General features: G+C 33.0%; 1 protein-coding gene across 1 annotated transcript; it reads right to left on the bottom strand.

Annotated features, from left to right (window-relative positions):
* Positions 1-10,608: 10,608 nt before the first annotated feature.
* Positions 10,609-13,792, bottom strand: LOC108982671 (NAC domain-containing protein 48-like). Its single transcript, XM_018954109.2, has 3 exons — positions 13,440-13,792; positions 11,181-11,515; positions 10,609-10,993 (listed from the first exon to the last, which is right to left on the bottom strand). The coding sequence occupies exons 1-3, from the start codon at positions 13,699-13,701 to the stop codon at positions 10,931-10,933; spliced, it is 660 nt and encodes a 219-aa protein (XP_018809654.1). The 5' UTR covers positions 13,702-13,792; the 3' UTR covers positions 10,609-10,930.
* Positions 13,793-14,292: the final 500 nt, after the last annotated feature.

Genomic DNA, 14,292 nt, shown 5'->3' with positions numbered 1-14,292 from the left:
AAAAGAGAAAATGCTATCATACTATTTTTAATAACAAAGAAAAATTACATGTTAAATGAAAATGGAAAGAAAAAAAATGTATGATATGCAAAAACATATATTATTTTTTGATTTTATTGAAAACAATTATGTTTCAAAGAATGTTTTTTAGAATAGCCTTAATATGGTGAAAAAATCAAATTAATTGGATCGTATTGAAGAAAAAATTAAAAAACTTATTTCTTCTATTAAGATTGAAAAACCTTTAGTCAACTTCCCTGAAATAAGGCAATGTTTAAGTTTTAAGACTAACTAAGCCAAAACCATTGAAAAAATTAACCAAATGCTTTCTCAAGAATATTATAATATTTCTATTTATCGTGATATTACTTTGCTCGAAGCAAATTTTGAAAAAATTGATTTAGTAAAACCTGAAATAAAAAGGTTTTTCTGGAAATCTAGTCCCATAAGTTTTACAAAAAATTGGTATTCTAAATCTACTGCTTCTGATTTATAGTTTGAAGAAAAAAAATTTCCAACACAATTTTCTATTTTAACTGATAAGCTTTATGAGTGGAACATTTATAAATTATCTAAATAAGAAATCTTCAATACAATGATTAAAATGTTTATGGTTGGTAATGCTTATGTCACCAACCATATTATTAGTTATGTTGAAATAATTGATTTGCTAGCTACTAGATTTTCTAGAACTCTTCGTCATTGGTGGGATAAACATTTTACTGATTATTAAAGATAAACCATATGAAATGTTGTTAAGCATGATGATGATGATGGTATGCCTATTTTTTATATTAGTATTAGTCAGAGTATTCCTAATGGTTTTAATATTTTGATTTACATTATAATTAAATATTTCATTGGTATGCCTTCTAATATTACTACTCATATTAGTGAGTATTAAAATAATTTAAGATTCCCTACTGTATCTGATTATAGATGGTATCAAAATATTTTCATTTCCAGAGTTATGCTCTGAGAAGATAGTTGAAACCTTATTGGAAAGAAAAATTCATAGACGGATTGACTCATCTTTTTGCTCATAAGGTAAAAGACGAACATACTGATGTTACTGGTTTGATTAACTATGATAATTTCACTTATGATGATATTATCAGTACTATTAAGAAATTTCATATCAACATGTGTAATGATCAAAAGATATTACGTCAACAGCTGAAAAATACCAAGAAAGCTAAATATGAAATGAGGAATTTCTATGAATAATTTAGCTTGCCTCCTATTGCCCCTTCAAGGCAGAAAAGAAAAATCTCTGTCTACAAAAATTTTGATAAGTCCAAAAAATAAATGTCTTAGAAACGTGATAACTTTTACAAGAAGAAACCCTATTTCAAAAAAATATTTTACTCGAAACCCTACGTAAGGAAAATGTTTCAACTATGGTAAGTATGATCATTTTAGTAAGGATTATACTAGAAAACTTGGCAAGATGGAAAAAAGGATAATTAAGATAAACATTGATAGCAGTGCTAAAGAAGAATTTATTCATATTTTGGAATCAAGATCTTCTAAATCATCTGGTATCTATGAACTCAATACAAGTGATTATGACTATCACTTTGCCATTGAACATTTTAATTCTCCTAATATTACATTTGGTTGTAAAAATTCTTGTTGTAAAACTATTAATTTTCTCAACAAGAATGAAGAACAAGAAAACCTTTTGATTACTTTGATTAGCCAAATTACCAACCTTGAGCTTAAGGAAGAATATCTCCAAATGCTCAAGACAACCATGATGAAGGAACACCATGAGAAATTGTTAAACCCAAAATTAGCATTGATGAAACTTTGGACAGATTCAATAAGAAAAAAATTCAAAGAAGTTTCTGTTAATGACCTTCAGCATGAGATCGTTTCTATTAAAAAAACATTGTTGAACTCAAGAGTGAGTTGAACAATATCAACACTGATAATAACTCTTTGAAACAAGAGTTATTACTTTTGAAAATTGAAAAGCAGTTTGATCAACCCAATGTTTCTGATACTAATGAGCAAAATGATGGTGCTGGCTCTAGTTATCAAGAACCTCTTTCTGATACTAATCAAGTACATTTAATTGATCGCTTTATTCCTTTAAAATGGTTTTTCAAGGTAAAGATTGTTGTTTGCCACAAATTTGAGTTCAACGTTGTTGCTTTGATTGATTCATGAGCTAATATGAATTGTATCCAAGAGGGTATGATTCCTAATAAATACTGTAAAATAATGCTAAAATGAATATTAAAAATGAGTTGAATAATGCTCTTGTATGCCAAAATAATGTATGTTTTAAGATTCCTTCTATTCTTGTTAAAGGTATGACTGACAAGGTGATTCTTGTTATGCATTTTATTTCTTCTATGTATCCATTTCTTACTGAACATGTTGGCATTACTATTGACATTTTTGAGCAAAAAGTAAAGTTTAAATTTGTTTCAAAGTTTTATCTTGATACTCGTAAGTTTTGAATATTTTGATCTTTGCTAAGACTAAACATTTAAATTTTCTAAAGTAGGAGATCAAATACAAAAATATTGTTAAATAATTATCTGATAATCTGTTACAGTAAAAAATTGATAGTTTTAATAAAAAAACTTCTTGATGATATTTGTTCTGAACTTCCAAATGCTTTCTGGTATAGGAAGAAACATATTGTTGATTTTCCTTATGTTAAATATTCTTCTAAAAGAATACTCTTACTAAAGCCATACATATTCAAATGAATAGTGAGACTTTAGAATCTTGCAAGAATGAAATCCATGATTTGCTTGCTAAAAACATTATTTGGCATATTAAGTCACCCTGGTCATGTGCTACTTTCTATGTTCAGGAAAATGTTGAGATTGAGAGAGGGATTCATCGTCTAGTTATTAATTACAAACCCCTAAACAAGGTGCTATAATGGTTTAGGTATCCCATTCCCATTAAGAATAACTTGATCCACTGTAATGCCCGTCCTTGTAGTGAGACTTTAGAAAATGATTTTAGAAAATGAGTCGGAAATTACTGACCTTTTTTAAAACCTTTTCCCTTTCCTTCCCAGGATATAAAAGGTTCTATATTTTAAAATTACAAGATGTTCCTATAAATTAAAAGAGAGTTACAGTGGAAATCATCAAATTATATTAAAATTATTTTTACAAAAAAATACTCTTTCATATGTTACATAAAACTTGCCTAAGCTTCTGTCACACTTCCATTGGGCCATGTCTATCCTGACACTTCTTCCTCATTCTGTCTCTGAGAGGGGAGGGAGATACATAAAAACTAAAATAAGTCGAATACTCAGTAAATATTACTTTATAATGTAAAACTATACTAACATATGTTTTAATTCATGCATTCATCATTTATCTGCATACTTTATATAAAACATTCATTTCATTTGAAAACATGACAAGGTGGAGTTTTTCTTTAAAAATGTTTTTCATTTCTTATAAAACATTCCCCATACCTTGTACATCCTTCATAAAGAGTTAAATGATTACACAACATTCAACTTAATTATTTTCACTTTTCCTCTAGCCGGCACACACTGTTACGTACCGTGTGTTGGAGTTAGCTATTTTTTGGACTCAGATTCTGCCCATGGCCACAAGTTGGGAATCCCTTTTAGTCAGAGGGTAGCACTGGGTACACAGTACTACTTACCCGGCATTGCAATCTGCCAGTCCTTTGGTACCATCATTTATTCATTCAGTTATGGTTGTTACGTATTTTTATATATTAAAACATTCATTCATTTCATTTCCTTTCATTCATTTAGTCATTTCCTTTTCATTCATTCATTCATCAGTCCATTTCATTTCATAAACATCATTTAAAAGCATAAGCATAAACATCATCACTAAACATCATTTGAAAGCATAAGCTTAAATATCATCATAAACATCATTTCATAGCATCCTTTCATGACATCATTTAAACATCCTTTCATAGCGTCATTTAAAAATCATTTGATCACATCGTTTAAACATAATTTCAAAGCATCAAGCATAACCCTCAACATTTTATTTCATGAAAATAAGGATAATAGCTACTACATATAACATTCATTCACATGCATACAACTATTACTTTGGGTGAATAAATAGAGACTGCCAAAGAAGGCCTTTACATACATATACCTTTAAACATTAATACTTAACATACTTTCATAAGACATCATTTCATTTCATTTCATAAAACATCATAAAGAGAAACATTTCTTTTTCATTTTATATCATTTAGAAAACTCTAAAAGAGTAAGAATATAATACTTACCTAGACTCCATGCTATTTACATTTAATGCAGTCCATTCATGTGCATGTCAGATGACAACCTATATGCATACATAACCTTAACATCATTTCCTTTTCAAGCACGTAAGTAACTAAGCTTAGAAAATACATAAACTTCTCTTCACTAGGACTTCCTTCACTTAGACACACTTTATCATCCAAGTCTATCTTCTATGCTTTCCTTTATGACGTTTCCTAAATTCTCAACCCATAGCTTGTGACCCACTTGAGGTCACCTTTCCAAACACAACATTCTACTCCATGTTCTTATCCTTTAAAGTGAACTTCAATGATTCACTTTAAAGTTAAGACACACAATCACCTTCATCATACTCTTCCTTCCAAACCATCTATCTCGATGCATAACTTGGACCAACCAAGTTATACAACCCAATCCTAGTCAATACATACATCCCTTTCTTTGTTTATGCATAATCTAACCAACACTTTACCGTAATCTTAACCATGCATAATACACGACTTTAAACCAACCTTGATATTTAAACATCGTGTACTCATGGTTAAGACAAATTATCCATTACATATGCATGGTAAATCTGACTGGCACATGTGTCCAACCAATCACACATGTACCCTACCCCTTTTATCACCTAAGATCAATATATAAAACACTAAACGTCCGCTTGTGTAAACAAGCTTCATACACCCGACACTAACGTCCAACTCAAACACATACAATCATCACACTTCACAGTCTTCCCCAACCTTCACAATCCCAACACATCACTTGACATCATGCCACTTCACAAACTACACAGCTATCCCAATACTTTACAAAATTCCCAACCACTTCCAAATTGCACCGTGATCCCATCACTTCCTAACACATCACACAACACAACTCTACATTTAACCCTCGTCACTTCATAGCACACTGCCATAACACCAACTATGTCACACCTGCACAACAAACCTGTCACTTCAAAATACTCAATCACATCACAAACTACTCCACAACACTGTTCACAGTAATCCCAACACTTCACATCACAATCCACACTGCATAACAGCCCCATCACTTCACACTACAAAACTTTACACTTCACAACAATAGCATAGTCCACAATGCCAATCAAACTTCATAATAAAATAACTATCGAGGGAAAGGAATATAAATTATACCATGTGTCAGGGCTAACTCGTTGTGTCGCTTGCTGTTTGGCAAGGCCTCGTGGTGTCAAAAGCCACTGGTTTGGGTGGTGGTCACCCCCTGGTGGTTATTGTTGTGACCCAAAACATGGATATTTTGGAGGGGCTGGACCTAGGGTTTGGTGCTGGGGCTCTCATGGTGGGAGGGAATCAGAGATTGAACCTCACAATGATTAGTTCACAACGTGGAAGAGGAGTGGCTGAGCTTTACGGTGTCTGAGTTGGGCTTCAATGGTTCTACATTGTGGAGAGAGACAGAGAGAGGTCTGCTAAGGAAGGCAGCTAGGCTCACGGTTGGAAGGCTCTATGGTGGTGGCAGGAAGTGGGTTTTGCGTCTGGCGATAGTGCAACCATTGGTGGTGGCAGCAAGGCCGCGTGGTGGAGGGAGAAGACAAGAGGTAGGGGCCTCAAGCCGAGCTGGGATAATTGGTGGTGGCAAGGAGTAGCTGGAATGGTGGCTATGGTCGTGACTTGAGACAGCGCACTGCGGCAGGGTAGGCCGCGATAGTGAGAAATAGAATAGAGGGAGAGAGATGTGGATCTATGGAGGGGAAGGGGCTGGGTGCACAGTGGTGGGTGTGGGGTGACATCACGGTGACTCATGGTGGCACTGGGAGGATGTGCTGAGGCCATGGGTTGCGGAACAGAGCAAGAGAGGGAGAGAGAGAGAGGGATGAAGGGGTTGCTGGGCTAGGCATGGAGGAGTAGGGGGCTCCGGTGGAGGGGCTGGCAGCCTTGACAAGGTGTGACGCTGCGGGCGACAACAATGGTAAGGAAATCTGAGAGAGAGAGAGAGAGAGGGATCAACATGGGGGCTAAGGGATTAGGAAGGGGTCGTCGCCGGTGAGGTGGTGCCATCAGCGTGCGACAGCGATAAAGGGGATGGCCTCGGCGGAGGCGTGTGAGAGAAGGGAGATCGGGGAGAGAGAGGGGACGGTGTGGAGGGAGGGGAGGAGAGAGAGGGACGAGGAAAAATGGGGGGATTAGGATTTTCTAGGGATTTAATCCCAACCCTTTATCTAGGGATCCCTAACCTAAATCCGACAGTGGAGATTTAAATACTTAAAAATAACTAAGTAATAGGAAAAGAAATAGAAATACAATGAGACTAATTTAAAACCCAACTTTATTTCTAAAATAATAATCTCTCATCATAAAATAAAATGATGAGTTTTATAAATATTTCTAAGAGAAATAAATCCATCTAATTAACAGAGTTTTTATTTTTTAACACAAAATGAAATAATGAACATTACATAATACTTCTTAAAGAACTAAAATCATTTAAATAAAATGATTTTCTAAAACTATATTATTTCGGGCTCCAAAAATATAAAAAGACTTACTTTAAAATGAGGCTTGGTTCAATAATACTAAAAATACCCCATTTAAAATAGTTTTGGACATTTAAAATATTTCGAAGACTTTAAAACATGCACTGGACTCCATTAAAAAAATCATCTGCAATATTTAAAACACAGCTTCGGGATATAAAGCGCAAAGGTGAAACTCGTAACCAATCGATAGAAAAATGAACGGTTGGTCACATCCACAGACTTAGTGATGCTTCGATTTTTTCTAAGTTTGATATGAAATCTGGTTTCTAGCAAGTCCAGATTAGTGAAAGTGATTAGTATAAAACTGCTTTTATTACTCTCTTTGTACATTATTAGTGGAATGTTATGCCCTTTAGTCTTAAGAACGTGCCTAGTGAACTCCAAAATATCATGAATGATCTAAAATATCATGAATGATCTTTTCAATTCATTTAGTCATTTCACCATTGTTTACATTCATGATGTCCTTATCTACTACAAATCTATTGATGAACACTGAAAACAATTGTATTCGTTTCTAGAAGTCATCAAAAGAAATGGACTTGTTATCTCTGCTAAGAAAATTAAATTTTTCTAAACAAAAATTTGTTTCCTCGATTATGATATATTGAAGGACAAATTCGTCCGATCAATAGATCCATCTAATTTGCTGATAAATTTTCTGATATCGTCACTGATAAAACTTAATTACAAAGATTTCTTGGTTCATTAAATTATGTTGTTGAGTTTTACAAAGACCTCAAGAAACTGTAAACCACTATTTGAGATGTTACAGTCCAATCCACCTCCTTGGTCAGATATTCATACTTTCCTTGTTAAGCAGATTAAAACTCATGTCAAGAATCTAACTTGTCTTGGAATTCCTACTAATAATTCTTTCAAAATTGTTAAAATTGATGCCTCCAACATTGTGTATGGTAGCATTCTAAAACAATTTTTTTCACCAGATTCATTTGAACAAATTGTTTGTTTCCATTCTGGAGCTTGGAATAGTGCACAAATTAACTATAGTACTATTAAGAAATAAATTTTATCTATAGTATTATGTATTTCAAAGTTTCAAAGTAATTTCTTAAATCAAAAGTTTCTATTACGTATTAATTACAAAAAGTGCTAAATATGTATTAGAAAAATATGTTGAGAATATTGCGTCAAAACATATTTATGCCCGGTGACAAGCTATTTTAAGTGTTTTTTATTTTGATATTGAGTATATTAAAGGCTCTCAAAATGCTATCCCTGATTTTCTTACTCGTGAATTTTTGTAGAATCATGACTAGCGAAAAAACCGACAAAGATAAACAGGTTCCCATCCTTGACAGGCAACTCATGAAGAATGAACCTACTTCCCTCCTTGATCTCATAAACCGGTTTACTACCTTAGGTAGTATAGCCATTACTAAGATCAATTTCTCCTCCGCTTTAGCTACTCCTCATGACCCATATGCTAATATTATTATTAAATCCCATCAACCTATCCAGTCTTTTAATCCTGATAAACACATTGCTTCAAGGACTGATTATGCCCAAAAATAATATTTCCAAAACTTGTTTTATATTGAAGCTAATCGTTCAATATATACCGATTTCTCCAAAATCGCTTTTGGATATTTTCCCTCTGGCTTTTATTGGGTTCCTGAAAATACTCAAAAGAACCTTCAATTCTACTCCTCCATTCTCACCCAGACACAATCCATTCTGATTAAACTTATATTTATAAAACTAATAAAATAAAGTTGATCTACCATAGTATTTTACATATTAAATTTGATCGCTAAAGAAAAATGGGGAGCACATCCCAATGTTGTCAAGAAAAGCTTTGATTCAGATTTTTGATATTGCTACTATGACTACATTAAAACCTAGTTCAAATTCACTTTGTTCCAAAATACTGAGATGTCTCATTCTTGTTTATTAACTTTGATAAAAAGTTCAATTCCCAATTCTCTTTATGTTTATGAGATGGTGGACATAGTTTGGCTCCATTATGAATTTTTTTCCTGATAAAATCAATGATGCTATTAAATACTTTGCCATTGTTTACAAGACTGATCAACGTGATCATAAGTTCCTTGTTTTCCTTCACTTCTACAGGAAATACAAAGTTCCCTGCATTTTGAAGTGGAGTTATGCTAAGGAAAATGATATCCTTGTTTGCAACTGGTTCGTCAAGTTGGGATAGATCTCCTCGTACCCAAGACGTGATTGATAATGTTAACAAAGATTTTCCTCTAATTTCTCTGAATCTAAGAAATTTGAAGATTTTCTTGCAGATTCTCTTGTTGCTAAAACATTAGTTCAAGAGCATGTGTACCTTTATTGTTTAGGAAAAACAACAACTTGCTTTATTTGATAAATCAAAAAATCTACTAAGTTCAAGAATAAATTTGTTATCCAATGACTTAAGAAAAAAATTTATTTGTTTAAGAAGTCCCTACAGGATGATGATGATAATTTTGATGATGACTGCAACGCATCTTCTGAAGCCTATGTTGATAATATTGATCCTTACTATGACATATTCAAACATTATCCATAAAGCACTCCAAGGTTATCTAGAAAATGATCCCTTATTTTAATTATTGACGTTGGCACAAACCAATAAAAACTACTGCAAGTATTGCTAAAGACCCCATGATTTCTGTTGTTAAAGATCTCATTATTCTTGCTTTTGGTTCTTGCAAAGTCAGAGATTCCCGCTGCTTTACTCTTGCTTTTAGTAACTTTTCTCTGTGTCAAATAAAGAGTAAAAAAAAGTCAAAATTACTGTTCATCCCAATAATTATTGTACTAGTAAAGTAGTAAGCCACTCTTTGCCTATATAAAGAGAGCTTGGTTTTGTTGAGAGGAAGGACCTTGTAATTACGAGAACCCTTAGAAGTTTTAGAACCTAAGAACCCTTCTCTTCTCCTGCTTTCTTGTTTATCCCTTGTAATTCTTTAATATTTTCATGTATTGTTGTTCATCTAATATGAAGAATAACTACAACTATTTCAATTGATAACTTTTGAGTATTTTTATCTTACTTGAACACTACTTTTATTTACTTATTTGCACATTACTCTAGTCATCAAGTCCCTTTGGACTCTAGTTATCGGGGACTCCATATTTATTTACATATTTTCACTCCAGTCATTTGGTCCCCACCAACTCTAGCTAGTTATCTCTGGTGACTCTACTTTCTTGCACCATATTTCTTTGTGCTTCTGCCCCGGCCTTTTGGTGTCTGTGTATTTATATATATATATATATATATATCGCCATAGTTGGGCTAAGATGAGGTCTTTAGGAGCATGCATGGTTGCCCACGATCCACATAGCTTGTGATTAGTTAGATATGAGACCCTCTTTGGTTCCTGATATGAAGTGAAAATGGAAGGACTCAAGTTAGGCGTTGAGATAACGACTAGACTAGGATTTGTACGGTATATTGATATTTGACATATGTTTATTTTAGAAAGAGGATTCCATCATAGTATGTATTTCATACTATATGTCTTATCTGACTAAGAGCAAAGGTGAGTGAATGGATCCATACTTCCTCATAGTGTGAATCTTGTAGGTCAATGTTGATGACCTTAATTTATTTATACCATTTATTGACCTTTAAGTATGTCATGAGGTTGAGGCACTTTTAATTTATTTAGACCACTAGAGTATGCATTCTACTAATGGTCTATAATTATCAAACCCTAAAGTTAGTTTCATTTCCAATTAATATCTCCAATGAGCAAAGATAACTCCCACTTATAAATTTACAACCCTAGCATGGGCAATTAAGGATAGAAGAGAGAGAGAGAGAGAGAGAGAGAGAGAGTAGTGAAGGCTAGAATATCATATGCATAAATAAACGTGCCCATATATATATATATATATATATAGCAATGAGAACATCGGTCGAGACTCAAACTCTTGTTTCCCCATTCGATCCATCGACAGGCCATATATATCATGAGCTGCCAACACCCTTATTCGACGTTGTACGTAGCTTATTGGCAACTGATATATTAGCCATTGATACATGCATGCATGATGATTCAGGGTTATTCATAACTCCAATAAATTATAGAAAAATAATCATACTGCAGCCAAAAGATAGCAAGCAAGCAGCACGTTGCTAAAAACTGGGCTGCACGTTGCTAAAAACTGGTCTCGTACTCCCTACCTCTTCTGAGTCTGCACAATACCCATACACCCTCTCTCTGCATTGCAAAAATACGCCCATTTTAGTATTCACAATATATATATACCTACATAACAGTACATCATGTTCACGCATTAATTTGCTGACTCAGGATTGATCATCAGGTTCAGGGGACCTCTAGCTCTCATCATTTTGCAGTCTTGCATATAGCAGAAGGAAAAAGAAAACTCAAAACTCGATTTTACCTGGGAATGTTTCTCATGATCTGCAGTACTACTGATATATGATGATCCAACAACATCATGAGGTAGTACTATTCGGTACTGTTGCATTGTCCAATGTGTTTTCTTTGCTCTTGAATTAGAGCCCATAGAAAAATAAGTGAGATCTGTCTTCCAGGCAATGATATTTCCATCCTCATTGCATATGGGATCCTCTTCCTTCCATGCTTCCCAAAACCCTCCTCCATTTTCAGCAAGTACTCGAGCTTTTGTTGATCTTCTAATTATTATGTCATGATCAGAGTTGTCATCTTCGTGAATAAAGAAAAACCATTCTCTCTCCCCATCCAGGAATTTCACTGCAATCCAATAAGAAATACATCAGTAGTTAGCAAATTGATCTATGTCACAATAATTATTCAGAAAACTGAGACACGTGTACATGCATGCATGCATGCATGGATAATACAAACATACATATATTATATATATATATATATTTATATATATATCTCAAGGCCATATGTTTAAAAAATTACATGTCTCACAATGATCTGCTAATTCCTTGATCTTTCTCGACATATATCATCATGTATGTGTGGGTGTACCGTGTACGTACTATTAACCTGAAGTAAATCAAGCGCGCAAGAGCAGTGTAGAGACCACACGCTAGCTAGCTACGTACCCAAGTTTGTAAAAGAGTTTTATATACGAACAAAAGTTTCGGTTAATTGGTTTGTTCATTATATCGATCGAGAATAAATTAAGAAGCTAGGTCAAGAGGAAGAAGATCGAGAAGAGATATATATATTAATTTAGACACTTCCGTACATTCAAAGGGAAATTAATAAGACTAATCATATCGCATGCTTACGTATTAAGTCCTCTTTTACTGCCTAAACGAAAATCAAAGAAAAAAAATCATAAATTCCGATCCTTTCTTGCTTTAAGAAAATGGGAAGGAGCTGCTATTTTCTATTGAAAAATTCTGCTCATTAGTTACTATTCACCACTATACACTCCACATTCTATAAAAAATATCCGCATACTCTATGAAAAAGATATAGATGTAAGGTGCGAGAATGAATAATGGATGATGTCATTCCTCTTGTCTATTATATATATATATATATATATATATATAAATTATTTGTAGAAAGAAATATTTTTGGATTTTTTCTTTTCAAATCTTCTCAAAGTTTTTTGAAAATTAATTTTTTGTTTAGAAGTCTCAGGTTCTTGACGAACTATTATCTTCTTGAGCTTGTGAATATATTATTCTTTAAGCTCATGATTTGTAATTTGAGAAATCAAAGTTAACAAAATATTTTCTTGTTTTTCAGCTTTGGTTAAAACATTGATTGTTTTACCAAAAACATTTGCAATAAGAATCATTACAATCAAACTTAATATTGGGAGACACTACAAGAAAAATGGACTTTTGTGACTATTTAATTGCGGCGAAAAAGTTACTTGTGACTAAAACAGACTTATTTTGGCTGTAAATAGTCATTTCGCTGAAATTAAATGACCACAAATAAGCAGTTTTCTTGTAGTGAGAATCAGATGATTCAGTTTCTGAGTGATATTCAGAATCACTAGAGCTGAATTCATTGATGTCAGATGATGAGGAATATATATATATATATATATATCAAAGTTAATAAAAAATTTTTTTGTTCTTCAACTTTAGTTAAAACATTGATTGTTTTACCAAAAAATTTGCAATAAGAATCATTGCAATCAAGCTTAATATTGAGAAAATCAGATGAAACAGTTTCTGAGTGATATTCAAAATCACTATAACTGAATTCATTGATGTCAGATGATGAGGAAGATTTATATATATATCAAAATTAACAAAAGACTTTCTTGTTCTTCAGCTTTAATTAAAACATTGATTGTTTTACCTAAAATTTTGCAATAAGAATCATTACAATCAAGCTTAATATTGGGAGAATCAGATGATTCAAATTCTGAGTGATATTTAGAATCACTAGAATTGAATTCATTGATGTTAGATGATGAGAAAGATATATATATATATATATATATATATATATATATTATTTGATATGAGCAGCAGCAGTACTACTGCACACAGTTTACATTCGTATAACGTCACTAATTCTTGTGAATTAGAAACCCTAGTTTGAAATATTAATATACAGATATTCTGAAAAATTAAAGGGAAAACAAACAAAGAAATAACGAGAAATTAAGCAATATATATACACCAGATCATAAAACAAACACGAGTAAAAAAGGAATTAAAGAAAATGCCTAAACACTTGGGATGAGTGGAATAAAGATCTGTTGCATCAACTTCTTGAAAAACTGGTCCTGCAAGTGGGATGGAAAGCTGCTTTTTTCGCAGATAGTGTTTTACCAACTCTGCATCTGTTGGGCGAAACCTAAACCCAGGTGGTAAATCATGATCTGTGAATGATCCATGCACGTTGGCCCCCGTATATATATATACCATGCTATATATATACATATAGCCGATCATCGGTATAATATTGCCGAAGAAATTAGTCTGCATGATGATGATGATGATCAGAACGACTGAATTAAACAACGAACGTACGTACGAGTAATCGGAGACGTTAATATTGCAGCTTTTATAATAACATTTTGGTGAAGGTACGTATCTTATTAGGACTCTGATTGTATGCCAGAAAAAACATGATAAACTCCCGTTGACAAGGCGAGCAGCACGTGATGATCATGAACACCTATTTCTGGTACGTTTTTGTCTTGCAGTATATGACAAACAGAACTATATTTGTAGTACTAGCTAGTACTACGCGGTTAAGAGAGAGATAGAGATCAATATATATGGCGGCGCTGGATTAAAAAAAAAACAAAAGAGTTTCAGAAAAAAGAATTATTAGATATTGCGAAGCTGCATTATTATAATTATTATTATTTTTCGGCCGTGAATTAATTAATTAGGGTTTCTCATCCAAAATCTAGATTATAAAATTTATTATTCCATGCCACATCGAAAATTAGGGTTGCAATTGAATTAATTTAGATATGATATTAATCTACTTATATTAATGAAAAATTCTTCTCATTAATTACTATTCATTATCTCACGGGTCCACATTCCACACTTTATGAAAAACAT

This window comes from Juglans regia, chromosome 2, assembly GCF_001411555.2.
Source record: "Juglans regia cultivar Chandler chromosome 2, Walnut 2.0, whole genome shotgun sequence".
Taxonomy (NCBI): Eukaryota; Viridiplantae; Streptophyta; class Magnoliopsida; order Fagales; family Juglandaceae; genus Juglans; species Juglans regia.
The sequence above is the reverse complement of the archived record's forward strand: the minus strand, read 5'-3'. Positions and strand labels throughout refer to the sequence as shown.